The following is a 23,117-nucleotide window of genomic DNA, read 5'->3' as shown; positions in this document are numbered from 1 at the left end:
TCCCTCACCCCAGCCGCGGCGGCTAGGATAGTTTAGAACAAAAGGCGGCGGGGGGCGGGGCCGGGGCGGGCCGGGGTGGGGGTGGTGGGGCGGAGGCTATAAGGGGCGGTGGCCCCGCGCGTCCCGGCAAGCCCAGCAGCCCCGGGGCGGATGGCTCCGGCCTCCTGGCTCCGCAGCGCGGCCTCGCGCGCCCTCCTGCTCCCGTTGCTGCTGCTGCTGCTGCTGCTCCAGCCGCCGCTGCTGCTGGTCCGGGCTCGGCCGCTGGTGAGTGCCCGCCACCCGCCGGCCGCTCCTCGCCGAGGGGGCGCCGGGCACGCGGGCTGGGCCCAGCGGCGGATCCGGACCCAAGGGGGCGCCCCGGGTGGCCTCCTGCGCCCGGTACCCGAAACGCTTTCTGGTTCCCTGTGGGCGTGGTAGACAGCGAGCTTCCGTTCCCTGGGGGTGTGAAGGAGAGTAGGCACCGGCATCGCTCGGGCCAGTGGGGACTCCACGTTGGACTCACGCTTGCTCCCAGCATGGGGACCAGCCCCTTGAGCTCCAGCCACGGGTGCTGGAGTATGTGTTGGGGGAGGTAGCAGAGGGAGTGGTTACAGGGGCCCCTATTCATCGCAGGGACAAAGCCGAGCAGGTCCCAGGCAGGTGTCAGCCTGCAGGTGTGTGGCCGAAGTTAGCACACCTCCAGGTGTGCGATGGGATGGAGGATAAAGGGACAGCTGGGGAGGGCGGCGCTGTGCTGTGGGAAATGGGGTCCGAGCCTGGAGATGTCCCCCGCGGGCACCTGCCGGCAGCAGCTTCGGGAGGCTTGGAGCCAGGAGTACACGAGTATGAAACAGTATGAGTGCAGTGTGTGTGTGACTGAGAGGTGGCTGTCAGAAAGAAGCAGGGAAAGGAAAGGGAAAAAAATATGTGCTTAGGAGATAAGAAAGCCCAGGTAAGAGAGGACAGCAGAGTGAGGAGAGCAGGGACTGCCATGGAGTGTGCCTGACAGCTTGCATGTGTCCCAAAACCTGCCCCTACCCTGGGGCACCTCTGCGCACCAGTCCCAGCCTGGGCCACTGTGGGTCCACAGCTCTTTGGGTGCCTGGGCGGCTCCACCCTACAGTGGAGGCATCCAGACAGCTCCAGCAGGGAAGGGAGCAGGAGGGGGTGACAGGCAGGAGTCTCGAGACTGGTCTGGTGAGGAGGGAGGCCTGACCAGCTGGGACCCTCTGTCCAGCCACTCCGGCTCTGCCCTGGGCAGCCTTGTCCTGTGCTGGCTATGGGTGCAGAAAGGGATGGGATGGGTGGGGTAGAGTGGATGGGGGCATTTCAGTCTGGAGTCCTGCCTCTTCACCTGCCCCTCTTGGTCCCCTAGGACTTGGAACAGAGTCAGGAATCACCATGGGTAGCCGTTGAACCCACAGGTTTGGAAACTGGAGAGATCTGGGTTTGAACCATGCGACCCTGGGTGAATCCTCCTGTGCCTCAGAATCTCACCCACTCCATCTCTAATGTGGGTGAGGGTGGGAGGGGGCAACGGTACCTACTGCTGTGCCCACTGCTGAGCAATGAGGTGAGGCCAGGCACACTGGAGACACTGCCACCTGTAACTGCCACTTTGACGCTTGTGCAGGGTCAGCGCTGGAGCTGGGGGCCAGATTGGGGTGGGGTCTGAGCTGGACTGTGGTCTGTCACTCTGCAAACATGCAGGGAGCATTTGGGGTCACCTCTGATATATTTATTGCTAGGCTGCCTTCAGCAGGGCCTGGAGAGCTCTGTAAATATTTATTCAGCCCAGTTACCAGCTTTCAGGGCTGACGGAAGCCCTGCAGCTCGATGGATGAGACAAAGCTACCATCCCTTCTGGAGTCAGCAGGAGAGGGGTGAGAATAGGAAGATTAGGTGGAAGCTTCAGGGAGAAGATCTCCCTGCTTGCCAACTAGCTGTGCGAGTTGGGCAGGTTGCTTGACCTCTCTGAGCCTCACAGGGACGTGATGCTACATACCTGCATGGTGATGCTCCCACTTTCCTCTGTAGCCTAACAAGTGCCCTCCTTGAAGGCCCACCTCCCACTGACATTAGAAGGCATAACTATGATTAATTATACCCAATGGACCGCCTGCAAACTGAGACCCAGAAAGGGACACAACTAGCCTGGCCTTCCTCAATGGCTTCCTGGCAGCCTGGAGTCCTCCCTTATCTTCCCTCTATCTGGTGCCTCCCACATTCGGGATTGCAAGTTGACCCCCAGGGTGGGGGTGACTCTGAGTCTCAGCTCTGCCAGGACACTGGGTCAGCTGAGAAATTCCTTGAATGTGTCTGAGGCTGAGGTTTGGTGCCTGCCAGAGGAGGATGGGGCCGAGTGAGCTAAGAACCCACCACAGGGCAGGCCAAGGGAGGCTACTGGCCGAGACAGAGGGAATGCACTAAAGCAGAAATGCTTCTTGGGAAAATGGGTTTTGGAGAAAAGCCAAGAGCTAGGGAGACAGGAGGAAGCTCTGGAGGTAGGAGGCATGAGCCCCAGATCTAGGCCCAGCTCTTGCATGACTTGCTGTGTGATCCTGGGCAAAGTCCTTGACCTCTCTGGGCTCTGTCTCATCCTCTGGGAAATGGGGGAGCTGCCTGTTCCTCAAACTCCCCAGAGGTGTAGATGAGGCCAGGAGTGGCCTATGTCTGCCACGTCACCTCACTGAGTCCCAAGAGTCCTGGGAAGACCAAGCTCACCTGTCTCACAAGTAGCAAGTTGCTTCATGCCAGGCCTTGTAGTTAGGGCATCTGGCGTGAGGCAAAGAGTGTGTGTCCTATCCCAGCCACGGAGAAACTGAGGCCAAGAGCTCATGGGCTCTAAAAACAACCTCACTAGCTAGAGGCCTCGTTTCTAGCCTCTCCTGCTCACTCACTTTCTATGAATTTAATGAACGAGACATGGACATGGAGAAGAGACCTTGATATGCCAGGAGACCCTGCACAAGGCACTTTTCTCCTCTAGGCCTGAAAGCTCTCTCCTACTTTGACTTCTGTTCTACCATTTAAAGCCTGGAGATTTTGCTGGGGAGCTGGAGGGCTGGTGGGTGATGGTAGCAGTAGGGACTGGCAAGTGTAGATTCCCAAGCATGGGAGGGGACGAGGAACAGGGCCAGGTAAGAGGTGCTTCTCTGTGCCAGACGCTGCAGCAGGCATTACAGAAGAATGTCATGTAGTCCTTTGCTGCAGCACCATCCCCATTTGACAGATAGGAAAATTGAGGCTAAGAGAGGAAGGTGACTTGTCTAGAGTCTCCATGGCATAGAACGAGGCCCTCTGAAGCGCAATGATTGGCTCTTTTTGCTACGCTAAGACTGTTATGATCTAGGGCTTTGGGCATGGACTGGGTACCTCATGGGGGAAGGACAGGAAGGGACAGTGGAGGGGGTGGGGCATGTCCATGTCACTCCCTCCTTGGCCGTCTGTACCAGGCCTCACTGGAGGGCAGAGGAGAGAGGAGATTTATGGCCATGGGCGTAGACAGAGCTGGCAGGCTGGGCTCTGGGCTGTTTGGAGCTGCCAGGGGACAGTACAGCTCTGCGCTTTCCAGGGAGGGTCTTCATACCCCTGCCAGGCTGGGGAAAGGAATCTGTCTCTTCTGTAGGTCAAGGGGGCAGTGTGGCCAGGAGGAGGGACAGGCCCTTGTGTCAGCCCACGTCCTCCGTGGGAGAACTTGGGTATGTAGCATCTCCACCTCCCTGGTGGGTATTGGAAGCACAACGAACCTGCCTGCAAAGTGCCCAGGAGGTAGCAGGTGCTGAATAATCTGGAGTTCCTTTTTTTCCGTCACCAAGGTGAGGCCAGCCTGGGTCCCTGCTCCAGGGGAAGGGTGACTCAACCCCTGCAGAGCAGAGCAGAGGTAGAAGGGAGCTGGGTGGGCTGTGAGCACAGTCTGCTGCCTGCCAGCTGTTACCTGAACAAGCTGCTTAACTCCTCTGAGGCCCATTGGGGTTGATGGTGGAGCTGGTGAGAGGTTCCCTCAGGGGCTAAGAGCAAGTCCATGGAGCTGTTGCCAAGGTCGTCGCCCGAAACAGTGATAAGTACTTATTAACAATAAGCCCAGGCCGGCCGCAGTGGCTCACGGCTGTAATCTCAACACTTTGGGAGGCCGAGACAAGTGGATCACCTGAGGTCAGGAGTTCAAGACCAGCCTGACCAACATGGCAAAACCTACTAAAAATACAAAAGTTAGCCAGGCATTCCTCCTACCCGGGAGGCGGAGGCCGAAAAATCACTTGAACCTGGAAGGTGGAGGTTGCAGTGAGCCGAGATCGTGCCACTACACTCCAGCCTGGGCAACAAGAGTGAAACTCTGTCTCAAAAAATAAAACAACAACAAAAAAAAAACAGTAAGGCCAGAATCAGCCAGAACCCATGACTCAGTGAGACTGCACTCTGGCAGGTAACTATGCAATGAGCAATCTCGGAAACTGGGGGGGCAGCTGCTGCAGGCCTCACCCCCCTTAGTAGTTCCATAGCCTCCATGTTCAGAAGGCTCCCCTTCATGGTGGGGTGTTCTTGATCCCCAGCTCTGGGGTTGGGAGCAGGGAACGCTGGGATGCTGATCAGATCCCTGGGGTGTCTGGAGTCTGGGATTGCTGCCAAAGGCTGAGGCTGAGGCGGGGCCTGAGTGGCCAAGCTCCTGGCCCAAATATGGCTGTGGGGAGGCTGCAGTGGCCCAGCCCAGCCAGGTGCTAAGCCTCTCAGCAAACAGTACAGCTCCATCCCTCTCCTCCAGTGCAGGAAGACTTGGCCTCTGTGCTGTGTCCAGAGCCAGGCCTTGGCCTTAGGCCTGGGCTGCCAGGGTCCTGGCCTGGCCTTGCCACACCCTTGCTGGGTGACTTTGCAGGGTCTCCCAACCTCTCTGAGCTTCTGCTTTTCTCATGTACGAGAACTGTAACTTCTGCCCTGGAGACTTACAGAGGGTAGGAGGATGTAGCTCAGGTCTGAATCATCATTCGAGGTCCTGGGGCTTTGGCGGGTGGGGCTGGTCACTTGGTTATTAACTGTCCCCACCCTCCCCGCTTGAAGAGGGCAGGCAGATCACAGATCTAGCTCCCACCATACTCCTAGCCCTGGTAGGGTGTGAGCAAAACCGCCTCTGCTAGAAGCCAGGCCTCAGTGGCGAGGTGCTCTTCCGGGTGCTGGGCCTGTGCTAGGTGCTGTATATGCCTCACCTTGTCCAGTCCACAAATCAGTGTCATCCCCAGCAGTCAGGTCACACTGACTTAGGCCACACTGCTGGCTCCATGATGGGGAGGAGGTGGGGGAATCCTGGGCAGGAGAGAGGGCGGAGCCTGTTCACATGACGGACCGGGGACAGCAGCATGGGGGGTGACCCAGGTGTGTCTGAACTTAGCAGACACAGGAAGAAAGGGAGCTAGAAGCAAGTTTCTGTGGGGAGCAGGAGGAGCTCGCCTGGTGTTCCCTTGGAGGAAGCTTTTTGAGGCCCATTCCTGGAGTGTGTGGCTCATAGCCAGTCCCAGTGTGCCCCCACCCCAGACCTCATTGGCCTGAGTAGCTGGAGTAGGTGACAGGCAGCCCAGGGCCCTCCAGGAGGTAGACATCATCCCCTCCATGAGGGGACAGCTTGATGCCTTGGAACAAGGTGCCAGGAAACCAGAGAGCCAGCCAGATGCCAAAGGGCCCTGCCACGTGCCGGGGCCCCTTCCCTCCCCATTTGCCCAGCCACACAGTGGGCTGGGGTTGCATGTGGGTGTGCTGATGGGCCACACCTCTAACTGTGGGCCATGTGAACCTTAGGCCTGACCAGCCCCTTGTGTCATCTCTCCTGTCTAGAATGTCCACCACAGCCATGCAGAGAGGAGGGGGCCGCAGCCCTGGCATGCAGCCCTCTCCAGTAGTCTGGCACTTGCTCCTGCCACGCAGGAGGCCCCCCGGCCTGCCAGCAGCCTTAGGCCTCCCCGCTGCGGCGTGCCTGACCCACCCGATGGGCTGAGTGCCCGCAACCGACAGAAGAGGTTTGTGCTGTCTGGCGGGCGCTGGGAGAAGACGGACCTCACCTACAGGTAGGGGCCTGGGAGCAGGACACTAGGATGCCACCTGTGTGTCCGCGGGTGAGCTGGCCGCCCTCACAGCTGCCACTTGAGACACACATCAGGGCTAGATCTTCGTGTCTAACAGACCTGTGTGCCTGCTGAACCCCAGGGAGGCCATCTATGGGCAAACACCCTGAAGCCCCAACTCAGACACACACACCTAAAGAGACCCTCCCTCAGCAGAGGGGCAGTGCCTCTGTCATCATGCAAAGAGTCCCAGCACATGCCTGCAGATGGGTGTTCAGTCACTCAGGCAGCCATTACTAGGGACCTGTGAGGACCAGGCTCTGGGAATCCATGGTGAATGAGGCAGACACAGCCCAATCCTGAGTCAGTCTGAGGTGGGTGTCAGCCATGTCATTGTCCAACTCTACCATCACCATTTGGGCTTTGAGCAAGTGGAGACAGTGGTAAGCAGGAAGAGGCAAAAGTGGGCATGTCATTGGGTGACCTGGGAGGACCCTGGGCAGGTGATGGGGAAGCCGGGGCTCACACATCCTGTGGGTGGGGACCCAGCCTGGGAGTGAAGAATGGGTTGGTGTCACACAGCACTGGAGCTGAGACTGGGGTCTTCAGAATTTCCTAGGTAGGGGCCTGGGAACCAATGGAGGCTTAAGGAGCCAAGGTCTCCCCACAGTGAGTGGCACTGTCAGGTCTAGGACGGGGGTCTTGGGACCCCTGGTCCTGGTTCTTTCCACTGAATGCAGACACTGCCCGAGTATGAGCAAACCACATACACATGTATGTGTGGCCAGGGAGACCAGTACGCTGCAGCTGTGGCCCAGAGCACACCTGGCCTGTGTCCCGAGTGTTCACACACCCACCAAGCATCCTGGTGCCTCAGCCATGAGGGGCTATTCCTGCCCTGAGGCCTAGGCCCCTCCATCTCCCTCCAGGATCCTCCGGTTTCCATGGCAGCTGGTGCAGGAGCAAGTGCGGCAGACAATGGCAGAGGCCCTAAGGGTGTGGAGCGACGTGACACCACTCACCTTCACTGAGGTTCATGAGGGCCGTGCTGACATCATGATCGACTTTGCCAGGTGAATGGGCAGCCTGGGACCCCTCCAGGAACAGCCCCACCTGCCAGCAGCCACTGACCCCACCCCCACTCATCTGTAGGTACTGGCATGGGGACAACCTGCCGTTTGATGGGCCTGGGGGCATCCTGGCCCATGCCTTCTTTCCTAAGACCCACAGAGAAGGGGACGTCCACTTCGACTATGATGAGACCTGGACTATCGGGGACGACCAGGGTATGGGCTGAGGACCACTTTTCCAGATGGGGCAACAGAAGATCATAGAGACTGGGGACTTGCCAGCCGGACACGGTGGCTCACGCCTGTAATCCCAGCACTTTGTGAGGCCGAGGCGGGTGGATCACGAGGTCAGGAGATTGAGACCATCCTGGCTAACATGGTGAAACCCCATCTGTACTAAAATATAAAAAATCAGCTGGGCACAGTAGCACACACTTGTAGTCCCAGCTAATTGGGAGGCTGAGACAGGAAAAATCACTTGAACCTGGGAGGTGGAGGCTGCAGTGAGCCGAGATCGCGCCACTGCCCTATAGCCTAGGCAACAGAGTGAGACTCCATCTCAAAAAATAAAAATAATTAAAAAAAGAGAATGGGGACTCACCAAGGTCACTGAGCTGGGATCTGGAGCTGGGTGTCCTATCTTAGGTAGAAGGTTTGGGGGTTGCTGAGCCACCTCCCTTTTCCAGGCACAGACCTGCTGCAGGTGGCAGCCCACGAATTTGGCCATGTCCTGGGGCTGCAACACACAAAAGAAGCCAAGGCCCTGATGTCCGCCTTCTATACCTTTCGCTACCCACTGAGTCTCAGCCTAGATGACCGCAGGGGCATCCAACACCTATATGGCCAGCCCCAGCCCACTGTCTCCTCCAGGACCCCAGCCCTGGGCCCCCAGGCTGGGATAGACACCAATGAGATTGCACCGCTGGAGGTGAGGCCCTGTCCGCAGTTCCCCCACTCTTCTCCTGGCCACTGTGGCTGTAGCATGTGCCCTCAGCATGTGTCCCTCTCTCCCCCTACAGCCGGAAGCCCCACCGGATGCCTGTGAGGCCTCCTTTGACGCGGTTGCCACCATCCGAGGCGAGCTCTTTTTCTTCAAAGCGGGCTTCGTGTGGCGCCTGCGTGGGGGCCAGCTGCAGCCCGGCTACCCGGCATTGGCCTCTCGCCACTGGCAGGGACTGCCCAGCCCTGTGAATGCTGCCTTCGAGGATGCCCAGGGCCACATTTGGTTCTTCCAAGGTGAGTGGGGGTTGGGGATCTGCTTGAGAGACTTCCCAGAGCCAGGAATGTCATGGCCAAGGGCAGGGACAGACAGATGGATCCGCAGGGACAGACAGATGGATCCTCAGGGACACAGTGGGCAGGGAGAGGTTCCCCAAAGCCTGGGAGCCAAGGAAGAGAGTGTGGCTCACTCCTCAGGCACAGCTAGGAGGCCCCCGGAGGTGGCTCTTAAGCTAGGAGTAGCGTGGAAGGGATTGCAAGGTGGGGCCGCGTGTTGGTGCATTCAACCCTCAAAGCTACGCATGGGGCGGGGTTCTAGAGATGAGGCCTCTGGGTCTCAGAGGCAGTGAAATGACTCACCCAGAGTGCAGCTGGGAAGAGGCAGGACAGGAAACTGATCCAGGTCTGTCATCCCAGAGCTGGGATTTCCATCTTCAACTGGCAGAGTGGAGAGCCTAGAGCATTGCAGATGCCAGGGACCTCACAAATGAAGGCACAGCCTGGGAAAGCTGCATGGGTTCTAGGGCAGCCCAGCCTGCAGAGGCCCAGAAAGTGGTCAGCCAAATGCCAGTGGAAGGAGCAGGAGCCCAGGCAGAGAGGAACCTCACCCGTACACAATTTACTGAGCATTCACCGCCCTAGCTTATCCCAGGCCTCCCACTTCCCTCCGTGGGTGGGGTGCTGAGCAGGCATTATTGGCCTGCATGTTTTACTAATGAGGAAACTGAGGCTGGGAGAGTCTGTGGTGGTGGCCAAGCAGGTCCACCATGGCTGGGCATGGCAGTGGTGGCTGGGCAGGTCCTTGCAGCCTTCCCTCTTCGGCAGGTGCTCAGTACTGGGTATACGACGGTGAAAAGCCAGTCCTGGGCCCTGCACCTCTCACCGAGCTGGGCCTGGTGAGGTCCCCGGTCCATGCTGCCTTGGTCTGGGGTCCCGAGAAGAACAAGATCTACTTCTTCCGAGGCAGGGACTACTGGCGTTTCCACCCCAGCACCCAGCGTGTAGACAGTCCTGTGCCCCGCAGGGCCACTGACTGGCGAGGGGTACCTCCTGAGATCGATGCTGCCTTCCAGGATGCTGATGGTGTGTTGGGGGAGGGGCAGCTGGTGGGAGGTGGGCACAGCAGCCTCATGTTCCACATGCCTGCCCGGCTCTTCATTACAGGTCCTTTGTCCAGCGCCGTCTGCCCTCCTCTCAGTGGCTGGGTGGTGCTATATTCTATGTTGCAGATGAGGAGACTGAGGGTCAGAGAGGGGCAAGGTCTTACCCTGGTTCCTCAGCCACAGCTAGTAGAACAATCAACTGCTGTGCACTGAGGGCCAACAATGCTCTAAGCTCCTTAGTGGTCTCATCCAGTTCCTAGAACAGCCCTCTGATGTGATACCTGTTGTCAACCCAGTTTCAGGAGGAGCAAACAGAGGCTCAGGCCCTGAGGCCCCTAACCTGGCCTTCCACCCTGGTGGTCCCTGCTCCTAACCACTGACCCACCCAGTCTCCCACAACCACAGAGGTCCAGGACTCAAAGTTCAGTACTCCCTCTGCTCCTGGGCCCCTCTTCTGTCCTTTCTCCCACATCAGGACCTGCTGGGAGAGCTATCCTAGGGTAGCCTCCAGCTCCAGGACTCCAGGATGCCCTTCAAGAGCCTGGCTAGTGGGTGCAGGAGAGCGTGATGTGGAGGGTGGTGGGGGCAACGGGACTTGCTTTTCTGAGAGGTGGGACTCGGGCCTCTGAGGCTCTGGGTACCTGTCAGGCTGAGTACTAACCCAGCCCAGAATCTGGGGCAGGCAGAAGGGCTCCCTAGAGGGAAGAGAGGTTCTGAAAGGTTGGCCCTGGACTCTCCTTCCTCGAGGAACTCAGCAGTGGCCAAGGCCTGCCCACACAGCCCTCCCTTAGTGCCCATCCCTGGCACAGCCTGACAGGTAGGAGTAGGGCCCAGTGTCCACTCGCCCAGGCTTGACCGCATTCTCTTCTCAGGCTATGCCTACTTCCTGCGCGGCCGCCTCTACTGGAAGTTTGACCCTGTGAAGGTGAAGGCTCTGGAAGGCTTCCCCCGTCTCGTGGGTCCCGACTTCTTCGGCTGTGCCGAGCCTGCCAACACTTTCCTCTGACTGTGGCTTGGATGCCCTCAGGGGTGCTGACCCCTGCCAGGCCATGGATATCAGGCTAGAGATCCATGGCCATCTTTGTGGCTGTAGGCACCAGGCATGGGACTGAGCCCATGTCTCCTCAGGGGGGATGGGGTGGGGTACAACCATCATGACAACTGCAGGGAGGGCCACGCAGGTCGTGGTTACCTGCCAATGACCGTCTCAGACTGGGCAGGGAGGTTTTGACATGACTTAAGAGGAAGGGCAGTCTTGGGCCAGCTATGCAGGTCCTGACAAACCTGGCTGCCCTGTCTCTATCCCTGTCCCTCAGGGTAGTACCATGGCATGGCTGGGGGAACTGGAGTGTCCTTGCTCTATCCCTGTTGTGAGGTTCCTGCCAGGGGCTGGCACCGAAGCAAGGTGCTGGCCTTCAGCCCTGGCTGAGCAACTGGGCCATAGGGCAGGGCCGTTTCCTGAGGTCAGCTCTGGGTAGGTGCTTGCATCTGTCTGACTTCTGGCTGACAATCCTGGAAATCTGTTCTCCAGAATCCAGGCCAAAGAGTTCACAGTTAACTGGGGAGGGGGATTCTTCCTGCAGGAGACCCCCGGGCCCTGGAGGCTGCAACATACCTCAATCCTGTCCCAGGCCGGATACTCCTGAAGCCCTAATTGTAGCACTGCTATCCTCCAAAGCCATTGTAAATATGTGTACAGTGTGTACAAAGCCTTTTTTTTTTTTTAAACTGAGGACTGTCATTAAACACAGTTGTTTTCTAGTTGCCTGCTTGGTCTCTTTCTGTGAATGTTCAGCCAGGATCAGGAGGCCTGGCCGCTGTCCAGCCCTATCCTGGGAGCCAGGGTCGCAGTTCCCCAACCCAACCCTCTGGCCCTTGGGGCTGGGCACAGTGCTCAGGGCTCCTCTTGCTCCATTACATCACATTTTGCTACAGTGGCTTCTTAACTGGCTCCACACTTTCCTACTTGTCCCCTCCGTTCATCCACCAAAGTGGTGGTCATTTTATCTGCTCCTGCCACAGCCCAGCCCATCGTGAAACACACTCAGCCTTCCATACATAGCTGTGGTTTCTGCATCCATAGACTCAACTAACCCCTGGTAGAAAAAAAATGTTTAAAAAAAGGATGCTGCCGGCTGCAGTGGCTCCTGCCTGAAATCCCAGCTCTTTGGGAGGCTGAGGTGGGTGGATCACCTGAGGTCAGGAGTTTGAGACCAGCCTGGCCAACATGGTGAAACCCCATCTCTACTAAAAGTACAAAAATTAGCTGGGTGTGGTGGCAGGAGCCTGTAATCCCAGCTACTTGGGAGGGTTGCCTCTGTACTGAACATGTACAGACGTTTTTCCTTGTCATTGTTCCCTAAACAATATAATATAACAACTATTTATATAGCATTTGCATTGCATTAGGTAATATAAGGAATCTAGAGATGATTTAAGGTATACAGGAAAACATATGTATGTTATATGCAAATACGACACCATTTTATATAAGGGACTTGAGGATCTGTGGACTTTGTTATCTTCAGGGGGTCCTGGAACCAATTCCCATGGACACTGAGGGATGACTGTACTTTGGTTTCCCACCACTGTGAGGCCACAGAGGAAATCAGTTTCGGTTACTGCCCTTCCCAACTCTCCAGGGCCTCGTCCTACCTTCCAACCCCATGTGTGTCTTCATAATAGCATTTATCATAGTTGCATTTTTTTTTTTTTTTTTTTTTTTGAGACGGAGTTTCACTCTCGTTACCCAGGCTGGAGTGCAATGGCACGATCTCGGCTCACCGCAACCTCCGCCTCCTGGCTTCAGGCAATTCTCCTGCCTCAGCCTCCTGAGTAGCTGGGATTACAGGCACGCGCCACCATGCCCAGCTAATTTTTTGTATTTTTAGTAGAGACGGGGTTTCACCATGTTGACCAGGATGGTCTTGATCTCTTGACCTTGTGATCCACCCGCCTCGGCATCCCAAAGTGCTGGGATTACAGGCATGAGCCACCGCGCCCGGCCGCATTTTTTTTTTTTTTTAAGAGAGACAGGTTCTCCCTTTGTTGCCCAGGCTGGAGTGCAGTGGTGCAATCAGCTCACTATAACCCGGAACTCCTGGGCTCAAGGGATCCTCCCCTTACCACTTCCCAAGTAGCTGGGGCTACAGGCGCACACTACCACGCCACACCCAGCTTATTTATTTTAAAATTTTTGTAGAGACAGGGACTTGCTGTGTTGTCCAGTCTGGTCTTAAACTCCTGGCTTCAAGTGATGCTCTCTGCCTTGGCCTCCTAAAGAGTTGGGATTACAGGCATGAGCCACTGTACCCAGCCACAGCTGTAATTTCAGTAGACTGAACCGTATGAAATCATCAGTGGTGGGCCACTTTTTTACTCACTGCATTATTTAATCAGATACACGATTGCTTTGAGACTTTCTTTAGTTTCACTAGCTTCGGGCTGTAGGAACCAAGAGGCGGAGCCTGGTTTCCCGTCCCACTGCAGGGCTCAGGTAAGCAGAGCGTAGAGCTAAGAAAGGAATGGAGGTGGAAAGTGTCCCTTCCCTCCCATGTTTATCTGATGCACCAGCCAAACCAAATACCATCTGGGCCTTTGAATATTGCCAGTCCTTATCCGCTGTTGTCATTTTGCCCACCTCCACAGCTGCAGAAACAGTCGTAGGCCCGGAACTGGGATATCTGTTCCTAGGGGCCCGCCTATCTGCTCAGTTGCATTGCCTGTTTTAGGGTTTGGGAAGCTAAGGCACGAGCCTGGAGTTACAAACATGCCCAGACCACTCAGGCTTCCAGATACTAGGTCCTTCTCCTTCAAGCCTCACTTCGTTTCTTTTCCCCTGGGCTCCGTTCCAGTCCTGGCTGTAAGACTGAGAAAGCAGTGGCTATTTTTGTCCGTGAGAAGCTTTCCTTTCTACACCACGACTTGGGAGGCAGCCTGGGAGGAAAAGAAATTAGTCGTGACTCCTTTAAGGGGTCCGCGGAGGCGCGCCCGGCCTTTTGTTTGAGCGGCGGCGCGCGCGTCAGCGTCAACGCCAGCGCCTGCGCACTGAGGGCGGCCTGGTCGTCTGCGGAGGCGGCGGCTGAGGAGCCCGGCTGAGGCGCCGGTACCCGGCCCGTTGCGCATTTCGCCTTCTGGCTTCGGTTTCCCTCGGCCCGGCACGCCCCAGCCCCGCCCAGGCCCCACCCCAGCCCACCGGATCCCTCGCTGACCGGCTCCGGCCGCCCGTCTCTGCCGCCGCAATGATGATGATGGCGCTGAGCAAGACCTTCGGGCAGAAGCCCGTGAAGTTCCAGCTGGAGGATGACGGCGAGTTCTACATGATCGGCTCCGAGGTAGCCTGCGGCGCGTCCTCGCCCTCCCCGGGCTCGGCCCCGCGGGAGCCCCAGGGCGGGCCCGTGCGCCGATAGCGCGCGTCTCCATTCATCGGGGCGGGCGCGCGCGCGGGGCGTGGCCTAGTGGGCGTGTTGGCGTGGCCCCGCCCCCTCATCGATTTGGGTTTCCCTACCCATTTCGCCGAGGTCTGCCGTCTGCAGTGCTGCCAGGGCTTTATGGCGCCGCGAGAGGTTCCACTGGTTCCGCGCTGGGTTGATTTCCCGCCAGACTCAAAGAAATGGAATGTCGGGTTAGCCCCTGCGACGCTTGGGGGACCGCACTGCTGCCTTTGACTCTTTTTAGATGTTGTAAATTTCACGTGCACCCCTCCCCTCATTGCTACTCGTGGGGTCCTGAAATGGCAGGCTGGAAACCCCCGGGCTTAGTGAGGGTTCATCCCTATTGTGTTTGTTGCCTCTTAGGTGGGCAGTAGAGGTGTTTTGACCTTTGTTTACCAGTGAAGAAACAGATTGGAGGGAGATGTTTGCTTTTGGGTGGGTAAGGGCCCCATGCCTAAGCTGATTCTTTAAGCAATTGACACTTTCCATACCTGTGAACTGATTCTGGATTATTACAGGGCAAGAAAACAAGGATCTTTAATCCTTAAATAGAGTGGCAGTATTTTGTTGCATCAACTGAATGACTGCCTTTGGAAAAACCCTCAATTGGCCCTTAAACGAGTGTTTGTCCCAAGTATATTAAGTTCTTGTTTTTTGTCATTTATTTACTTATTTTTGAAACGGAGTCTCGCTCTGTCACCAGGATAGAGTGCAGTGGCACGATCTCGGCTCACTGCAACCTCCGCCTCCCAGGTTCAAGCAGTTCCCTGCCTCAGCCTCCTGAGTAGCTGGGATTACAGGTGTCTGCCACCACGCCCACCTAATTTTTGTATTTTTAGTAGAGATAGGGTTTCACCACGTTGGCCAGGCTGGTCTTGAACTCCTGAACTCATGATCCACCTGCCCCAGCCTCCCCAAGTGCTGGGATTACAGGTGTGAGCCACTACGCCTGGCCTTATTAATAGGTTTTATCTTATTTTATTTTATTATTGAAAAAAGGTCTCACTTTGTTGCCCAGGCTTTGGTACAGTGGTGCGATCTCGGTTCACTGCAGCCTTGACCTCCTGGGGTCAAGTGATCCTCTTGCCTCAGCCTCCCAAGTAGGTGGGACTACGGGCGTACGTCACCATGCCCGGCTACTTTTTGTATTTTTTTTTTAGAGATGGAGTTTTGCTGTGTTGCCCAGGCTGGTCTTGAACTCCTGGGCTCAAGTGATCCTTGTACCTCAGCCTCTCAAAGTGCTGGAATTTCAGGTGTGAGCCACCACATTCACACTAGGCCCATTCATACTTTTTAAACTTGTGGGTTTTTGCCTTCACAGTTGAGCATAGCATGAATGAATGAAGCCTCAAGATGGTCACCCTGAGTCCCATGGATGAGACTAAGGTCAATAGCATCAGAACTTTAGTGTTAGCATTTTTCCACCTTTTTTTTTGAGGGGGACAAGATCTGACTCTATCACTCAGGCTGGAGTGGAGTGGTGCAATCTCGGCTCTCTGCAACCCAGGCTCAAGCCATCCTCTCACCTCAGTCTCTCAAGTAGCTGGGACTACAGGCACACACCACCATGCCTGGCTAATTTTTATATTTTTAGTAAAGATGGGGTTTTACCATATTGCCCAGGTTGGTCTTAAACTCATGAGCTCAAGTGATCTGCCCACCTCGGCCTCCCAAAATGCTGGGATTATAGGTGTGAGCCACTGTACCTCGTCTTCATCAATTTTTATAAAACAAAAAGTGGAGGATGCAATAAAATTTTCACATTGTCACTTAAATTGCAACTGTTCAAAGATGGCAGTGCTGGGGAGATGGAGCCAGTGCCTGTCCTTCTGCTGCAGTTCAGCATTGTCCTCATTGGCTAGTAGGCACCTGCCTAACTACAGGATGCAAAACATGAGTTTCATCATGTGATACTAAGCAAGTTGTTTACCTGATCTAATGGATGTAAAAGTAGTTAGATTGGCTCAGAGTGGGTGACACTTCAAAAGAAAGCTTTTATTTATTAGTTGGAGCAAATTGAGAAGCTGTAAGTGGCCAAGTGGGAAGAACCTTGGGAGGCCTGATTCCAGCCCTCCTCTGCCTTGGTGTCACGTTTCTCATGTGGATAATGTGATGCTTAGACTAGATGGTCTCCAGGATCTTCCCCAAAGCACATTTTAGTTTTTAGAAAGCTAATTACAGTCTTGTTTTTCAGCCCCCTTCACTCCTGGGCCTCCTAGTAAGAATAGTTTTCCTGAGGCCCAGCCTATAAGAGACTCAGATGGAGAGGCAAGTTTGTTCTCTTGGGCCTGACTTAATCATCAGACCTTTGGAGTTTAGGCAAGGGTTTGAGGTCAGAGCTCTATTGAAATCAATAGCTCCAGTGACAATAGTGGATGGATGGCCCCCACCCTATGGAAAACAGACACTGTATTCAGAGAGGTGGGCCAGCCGTAGCAACATCCCCAGTGCCTCTCTGCGCCTTGGGAGGGCGTCTGCATTTACTATGAGTATGTGTCACTGTTCTGCCATTAACAGACAGCTGTATTTACTAAGCCAGAGTCATGGAGCTTCGAGGACCCTAACAGATACCCAAGCCCAGCACCTTCATTTTATATTCAGGAAACCAGGTACTGAGAGGTCAAAGGCTGGTTCAGGGGAAAGCCAGGAAGGCAAGCCCAGTTTCCTAGTTCTGAAGGGGCTTTGCGGGGCATCTAGGAGTCTCAGATCCCTGCAGGGCCTGCAAGGTAGTCAGAGGGGAGGGTGTTGTCAATTTCTTTTCAAAAACGTAATGGAAATTCTACATTTACCATGATACTGGATGATACTGATGCACAAGCCAAATAACACAGAGGGGTCTGTGCTCTCTGTGTGGAAAGCGAGTGACTCGCTGTGGCAGCTCTTCTCTCACTGCGTTTAGCAGCCCTGGTTGTTGATTATGTACATCACTGAAGAAAAATGGAGAAACGTTTTTATTTAATGGTATGGCCAGGTGTGGTGGCTCACACCTATAATCCCAGCACTTTGGGAGGCTGAGGCAGGAGAATCACTTGAGTCCAAGAGTTTAAGACCAGCCTGAGCAACATAGTGAGACCCTTACCTCTACAAATGCTTTTTTTTTTTTTAATAATTAGGCCGGGTATGTGGCTCACACCTGTAATCCCAGCACTTTGGGAGGCCGAGGCAGGCAGATTGCTTGAGCCCAGGAGTTCAAGACCAGCCTAGGCAACATGGTAAACCCCGTATCTACAGAAAATACAAAATAAGCCAGTCATGGTGGTGCACAGCTATAGTCCCATCTATTCAGGAGGCTGAGGCAGGAGGATCACTTGAGCTGGGGAGTTCAAGGCTGCAGTGAGCTATGATTGCACCACTGCACTCCAGCCTGGGTGACAGAGCGAGACCTTATCTCAAAAATAATCATAATTAAAAATAAATTTAAAAATTAAAAATACTTACTATGTTGGGTAGATAAAATGGGAAAAATAATAGAAGTGGTCCTTCATGGGGTGAAAAATCAGGGTTGCTGAGCATTTGGCAGATGAGTAAATAGACCCAGAAAACTGCAAGTGATCCCTGGTTAAAGACGGAGCCAGCACCTGCACCCCATCTACTAGTCATCCCCTGCAGTGTGACTCTGAAGTGATCATACTTGAAAAGTCAGTGAGACAATAGGGTGCTCTCATAAAAACTTTAGGACTAGATTTATTTTCCTTAAGGAAATCACACTTTCAGTATTTGGTACAAGCAAACTGAAGCCATTGTTTGGGTCAGTGATTATTTATATAGCAGTCTGGTGATTGCCAATAAGTGCTTTGTAAACCCTTTGGAAAATTCCTTTGGTGTCCCTGCTTTGGGTTTTGTTACTAAACAAAGCAACACAGGCCATGGGGAAAATTATCTGGCATCTGTCTAAAATTAAAAGACCTTTTGGTGTTTATTACATTGTAAAAATATCAAAGTCTCGTCCTTAAGATAAAAGAAGGTCACAGAGGCCTTGCATTTCTGGAAAATGCCAGAGATCCTTAGTCCAAAATCAAAATCACTACAAGCTTCTTGCTGAGCTCTGGGGGCCTCCCTCTCAGGCATCTGGCCAGGCCTTTCAGAACTTGGTTCTATTGTCAAGATGCACACACATGCTGGCCAGCTGTGCACTGCTCTTGAACCCTTGGTATCAGCAGAATGTGTTTAATGCCGCGAAAAGCTTGGCGCCTGGGGGCCACCTTGAGGCCTATTTGTCTGTTGCTTGATGCAGTCTGTGCCAGGACCCTCCCCTTCCCTGTGGCGCTGCGACCCTCATAATGAGCCTTCTTGCTTTACTCATAGGTGGGAAACTACCTCCGTATGTTCCGAGGTTCTCTGTACAAGAGATACCCCTCACTCTGGAGGCGACTAGCCACTGTGGAAGAGAGGAAGAAAATAGTTGCATCGTCACATGGTAAAAAAACAAAACCTAACACTAAGGGTGCGTCTTCACGAGGGTTTGTAAACCTGTTTCAAAACCACTCGCTTATGTCATGGAGATAAAACGTTTTCACTCCAGAGTGTCTTCACTGCAGCCTTGGCCTTAGTCGGGCAGGGAGCATCCCGGGGCGGGCCGCCCTGTGAGCCCTCCAGGTGAGGAAGCAGCTCCAGGGAGCCATTGGTGGTCCACCGTCAGGTATTTCCAACAGGGCCAGTGGGTACATGAGTGGGCCGGGGCCAGGACACTAGCAGGTGCTGTGAAGACATGTTGGTCTCAAAACGTTTTAGGAATGCTGCGATGCTCTGCCATCTGCCGTGGGTGTGTCGCCATAATCATCTTCCATGCAGCCCAAGTGGCGGGTGGTGGCCCCAGCTCCCACTCCCCTCTGGGGCTTTCACGCTTGCGTCCCAGAGCACATCCATCCCATAGCACTTCATCCTGGCAGCCAGTGTGCTAGAGCTCATGTGCATGTCCCTGCTCCTGGTGTGTGCCTGGGGCTTGCTAGTTGAGCCACCGAACACTAGTGAAACTAGTGAGCTTTGGGTCACGGCAGCTCTGTGCAGGGTGAAAGGGTGCTTCAGACACTCTGGGGGCTCCGTGGGAGACACTCCCATGGAGACATTGGGGTATGGACACAGCATGCCCTTTGCCAGGTGGCGAAACTGCCTCCCACGTGGCAATGGCGCCTTGTAGAGAGCTGCCTTGGGCCTGGGTGTGTCTGTGAGCGTGTGCACAATGCTTCGTAGGCGCAATGCTTCCTAGTCTGTCCTGTCCTGTGTGTTTGTGTCTGTAGGTGCTGCTGTGGTTTTGTCCACTGTGGGAAAGTAGTGGTTCTTTTAATGCAGGAGCCGGAGCTTCTTTTTGATCTGCTGCAATGACATTTCCACTCACTTGCTTAAAACAGTTTCCTATTTGTTCTCCCTCCTCCCCCAGCAGAGCATCAGTTGCTAACAGTGAGTCCCCAGCTTTGCTTCCCCCTCCGCAAGTCCCTGGCCTAAGTCTTGGGAGACACCTTCCCCATAAGCGATTGATTTCTCCAGGAGAAGCCAGGCTGGGCCTGCAAACAGGTAGCAATTCTTGATGGAGGATCCCCAGAAGAGCTAGGGGTCTAGCCGCCTAGAATCTGTCCTGCTTTCCAGGCAGCACGTCTGGACCAGCTCAGGGATGGAAATTCGTGTTTGGTGTGAAGCAGCTCTTTCCAACCCTCTGGGCTCTTGTTTTAAAAGAAAAGTGTTCTTCCATCTTCCATTCCATCTCTCCACCTCGCATCGTGTTGTGGATTGTGGTGGTGTCAGACCTCTTCCCACTGGGGTGTTACTCTGGGGCTTTTCTTTTCCTCTGAGTGAGGACCAAGAGGATATGTTCTGGAGTCAAGTGTCCCTGCTGGCTGTGCTGTATTGTAGTTGTTGGTGCTGCCCTGAGCACTTCCCTCTGCCCCTGAGCCAGTGGTCCTGGGGCAGATGAGTCCAAATCAGTCCTATTGGAGGCTCTACCCAGTAGGACTTGGAAGTAAAGCACTCAGTCCAGGTTGCCCTTTTGGAAGAGGCCAGCATTCGGCAGTAGTAAGTTTGACACCTTGCTTTTCCCACCTCCTGCATGCGAGGACTTTGATGTGCTGCATCCACTTGGCTGGCTGCTGCGTGCCACCGCCACCAGCAGAGTGACCCAGTGACGTCTGTCTGTTACAGATCACGGATACACGACTCTAGCCACCAGTGTGACCCTGTTAAAAGCCTCAGAAGTGGAAGAGATTCTGGACGGCAACGATGAGAAGTACAAGGCTGTGTCTATCAGCACGGAGCCCCCCACCTACCTCAGGTAATGCGTTCCTGTCCAGGGCATCTCTGGGGACACCTGTGAGGTCTTTTCTCAGACTCAAGAACTGCTTGGATTGAAGTTGAATTGAAACACTTTTTTTTTTTTTTTTGAGACGGAGTCTCTGGAGTGCAGTGGCACGATCTTGGCTCACTGCAACCTCTACATCCCAGCTTCAAGCAATTCTCCTGCTTCAACCTCCTGAGTAGCTGGGATTATAGGCACCTGCCACCACGCCTGGCTAGTTTTTGTATTAAAACACTTTTTAACAGTTTCCTCTGTGCTCATGTATTTTCTTAGCCAGATTTATAAGCTTCTTCTGTATCATTGGAATTTCTAAGAAACATAAGCCAAGTCCTGGATTCTGGAAACAGTTATGAATGCTTGGAAAGTGAGACTCGTGGGGCACAGTGGCTCACACTTGTAATCCCAGCTCTTTGGAAGGCTGAGGCATTGCTTGAGGCCGGGAGTTCACAAGCCTGGGGCAACACAGCAAGACCTCATCTCTTAAAAAACAAATAGTGGGAATAATTTGTCAGAAAAATTAGTGGCTCACATAAACTCACAAAAGAAACAAATAATAGATTTGAATGTATACAAACTTAGAAGCTGGCCAGTCGCGCTGGCTCACGCCTGTAATCCCAGCACTGGGAGGCCAAGGTGGGCGGATCACCCGAGGTCGGGAGTTTGAGACCAGCCTGACCAACATGAAGAAACCCCATCTCTACTAAAAATATAAAATTAGCCAGGCGTGGTGGCATATGCCTGTAATCCCAGCAACTTGGGAGGCTGAGGCAGGAGAATCGCTTGAACCCGGGAGGTGGAGGTTGCAGTAAGCTGAGATCGTGCCATTGCACTCCAGTCTGGGCAACAAGAGTGAAACTCCATCTCAGAAACAAACAAAGCACCACCACCAACAACAAACAAAACTTAGAACCTTTAGAAGAGTATTTACAGTAATAATTAAAAAGACAAGTAACTAGAAAGTTATGATGTTATATCTAGAATCTGTACATCTCGATTTATACAACAAACTTGGATACCCCAACAAATAGGTAAAAGATGGTCCACACCTTGAAGTACAAGGAGTAAGCAAACATGGGAGGAATTTGCATTCATGCGTAATTTCAAAAATTTCAAGCATAAGACTGGGCATGGTGGCTTATGCCTGTAATTCCAGCACTTTGGGAAGTCAAGGCAGGAGGGTTGCTTGGACCCAGGAGTTAACTATGTTGCCTAGGAGTCGAGCCTGAGCAACACGGTGAGACCTTGTCTGTACTGAAAGTTAAAAAAAATTAGCTGGTTGTGGTGATCACACCACTCTACTCTTTTTTTTTTTTTTTTTTTTTGAGATGGAATCTTGCTCTGTTGCTGAGGCTGGAGTGCAGAGGTGTAATCTCAGCTCACTGCAACCTCCACCTCCCGGTTCAAGCTATTTTCCTGCCTCAACCTCCTGAGTAGCTGGGACTACAGGCATGCGCCACCATGCCTGGCTAATTTTTGTATTATTAGTAGAGATAGGGTTTCACCATATTGGCCAGGCTGGTCTTGAACTCCTGACCTCACAATCCGCCCACCTTGGCCTCCCAAAGTGCTGGGATTACAGGCGTGATCCACTGCACCCAGCCCACACCACTCTACTCTAGCCTGGATAACAGAATGACACCCTGTCTCTCAAAAAAATAAATAAATAAATAAATAAATAAATAAAAATTCCAAGCATAAAACAAAAACCTGGCTGGGAGGCAGTGGCTCACGCCTGTAATATGGTGAAACCCCATATCTACTAAAAATACAAAAATTAGCCAAGCGTGGTGGTGCGTGCCTGTAGTCTCAGCTACTTGGGAGGCTGAGGCAGAAGAATTGCTTGAACCCGGGAGGTTGCAGTGAGCTGAGATTGCACCACTGCACTCCAGCCTGGGCAACAGAGCAAGACTCCGTCTCAAAAAACAACAACAACAACAAAAAAAAAACCAAAAAACTGATAATGTAAGAAACTGGGGAAGGTGTGATAGAGCTGCACTCATATGTGCTGGGGGTGTTTTTTTTTTGAGACAGAGTTTTCACTCTTGTCACCCAGGCTGGAGTGCAGTGGCACGATCTTGGCTCACTACAACCTCCACCTCCTGGGTTCAAGCAATTCTCCTGCCTCGGCCTCTTGAATAGCTGAGATTACAGGCGCACACCACCATGCCCGGCTAATTTTTTTGTATTTTTAGTAGAGGTGGGGTTTCACCATGTTGCCTAGGCTGGTCTTGAACTCCGGACCTCAGATGATCCACCCACCTCAGCCTCCCAAAGTGCTGGAATTACAGATGTGAGCCATGATGCCCTGCCGGGGGTGCTCTTTTTATAAAGCATCCTGACGTCAAACTTTTTTGTTCTCTGGCCCATTAATATCACCTTTGGGAATTTGTCCCAAAGAAACATTTTTAAAGAACAAAATGAATCTCAGCACTTTGGGAAGTCAAGGCAGGAGGGTCTTGACTGTATATACAGAGATTAACCCACTATATATACAGAGATTCTTTGTAGCATTGTGAATAATACTGGAGAATATGGAGTCGCTTAAGTATCCAGACTTAAGGAAAGCCTAGGTAAGTGATGGGTCAGCCACTTGAATGAACAAGGGTGTGACCCATACATGATGTAATTAAATAGATTCTGCAGTGGTCTGAGACAGGGCTCCTGTGGGTGAGACGTGCAGAAAACAAGATTGTACTCATCTACCTTGTGCATTCAGCTCTCAAGAAAGTATGCATTTCTCTGCACAAAGCCCAAGGAGCATTAAGGGAGAAAAAGGATTATTGTTCAGAGTGATGTGGCTATGGAAAGTCATTTCTTTTTTGTGATTCCCCCAAAGAAAGGTGGCATGCCTCCAGGCTGGCCAGTGTTATAGACGTGTGCTTTGCAGATTCTTTTTCCCCCAGGGGATGTGGTAAAAACATAAGGATGGCTTGACCTTCCCAGGAAAGTTGCAGAAGGAAATTGTGTACATATGGACG

At 53.5% G+C, this 23,117-nt stretch overlaps 2 protein-coding genes and 1 long non-coding RNA gene across 4 annotated transcripts in view; 2 read left to right on the top strand and 1 right to left on the bottom strand.

The window, feature by feature from the left end:
* Positions 1 to 150: 150 nt before the first annotated feature.
* Positions 151 to 11,181, top strand: MMP11 (matrix metallopeptidase 11). Its single transcript, XM_064371869.1, has 8 exons — positions 151 to 264; positions 5,803 to 6,032; positions 6,959 to 7,102; positions 7,182 to 7,315; positions 7,786 to 8,027; positions 8,119 to 8,335; positions 9,143 to 9,400; positions 10,293 to 11,181. Exons 1-8 carry the CDS (start codon positions 151 to 153, stop codon positions 10,424 to 10,426), a joined length of 1,473 nt encoding a protein of 490 aa, XP_064227939.1. The 3' UTR covers positions 10,427 to 11,181.
* Positions 7,157 to 13,792, bottom strand: LOC135273037 (uncharacterized). Its single transcript, XR_010340929.1, has 3 exons — positions 13,632 to 13,792; positions 8,678 to 9,535; positions 7,157 to 7,835 (listed from the first exon to the last, which is right to left on the bottom strand). It is a non-coding gene; the product is annotated as an uncharacterized LOC135273037 (long non-coding RNA).
* SMARCB1 (SWI/SNF related, matrix associated, actin dependent regulator of chromatin, subfamily b, member 1) overlaps positions 13,647 to 23,117 on the top strand; it is a 42,965-nt gene continuing 33,494 nt past the window's right edge. The window contains exons 1-3 of one of the 2 annotated variants that reach the window (XM_012454109.3): positions 13,647 to 13,754; positions 18,159 to 18,270; positions 19,986 to 20,115. In XM_012454109.3, the coding sequence (XP_012309532.1) occupies positions 13,662 to 13,754; positions 18,159 to 18,270; positions 19,986 to 20,115 (335 nt within the window). In that variant the 5' untranslated portion in view covers positions 13,647 to 13,661. Of the gene's footprint in view, positions 13,755 to 18,158; positions 18,298 to 19,985; positions 20,116 to 23,117 lie in introns of both variants that reach the window. The other variant, XM_012454108.3, reaches the window with a different exon arrangement.

The sequence above is a fragment of the Aotus nancymaae genome, unplaced genomic scaffold (genome assembly GCF_030222135.1).
Source record: "Aotus nancymaae isolate 86718 unplaced genomic scaffold, 86718_ANA_hifiasm-v0.15.2.pri h1tg000210l, whole genome shotgun sequence".
NCBI classification, from domain to species: domain Eukaryota; kingdom Metazoa; phylum Chordata; class Mammalia; order Primates; family Aotidae; genus Aotus; species Aotus nancymaae.
The sequence above is the reverse complement of the archived record's forward strand: the minus strand, read 5'-3'. Positions and strand labels throughout refer to the sequence as shown.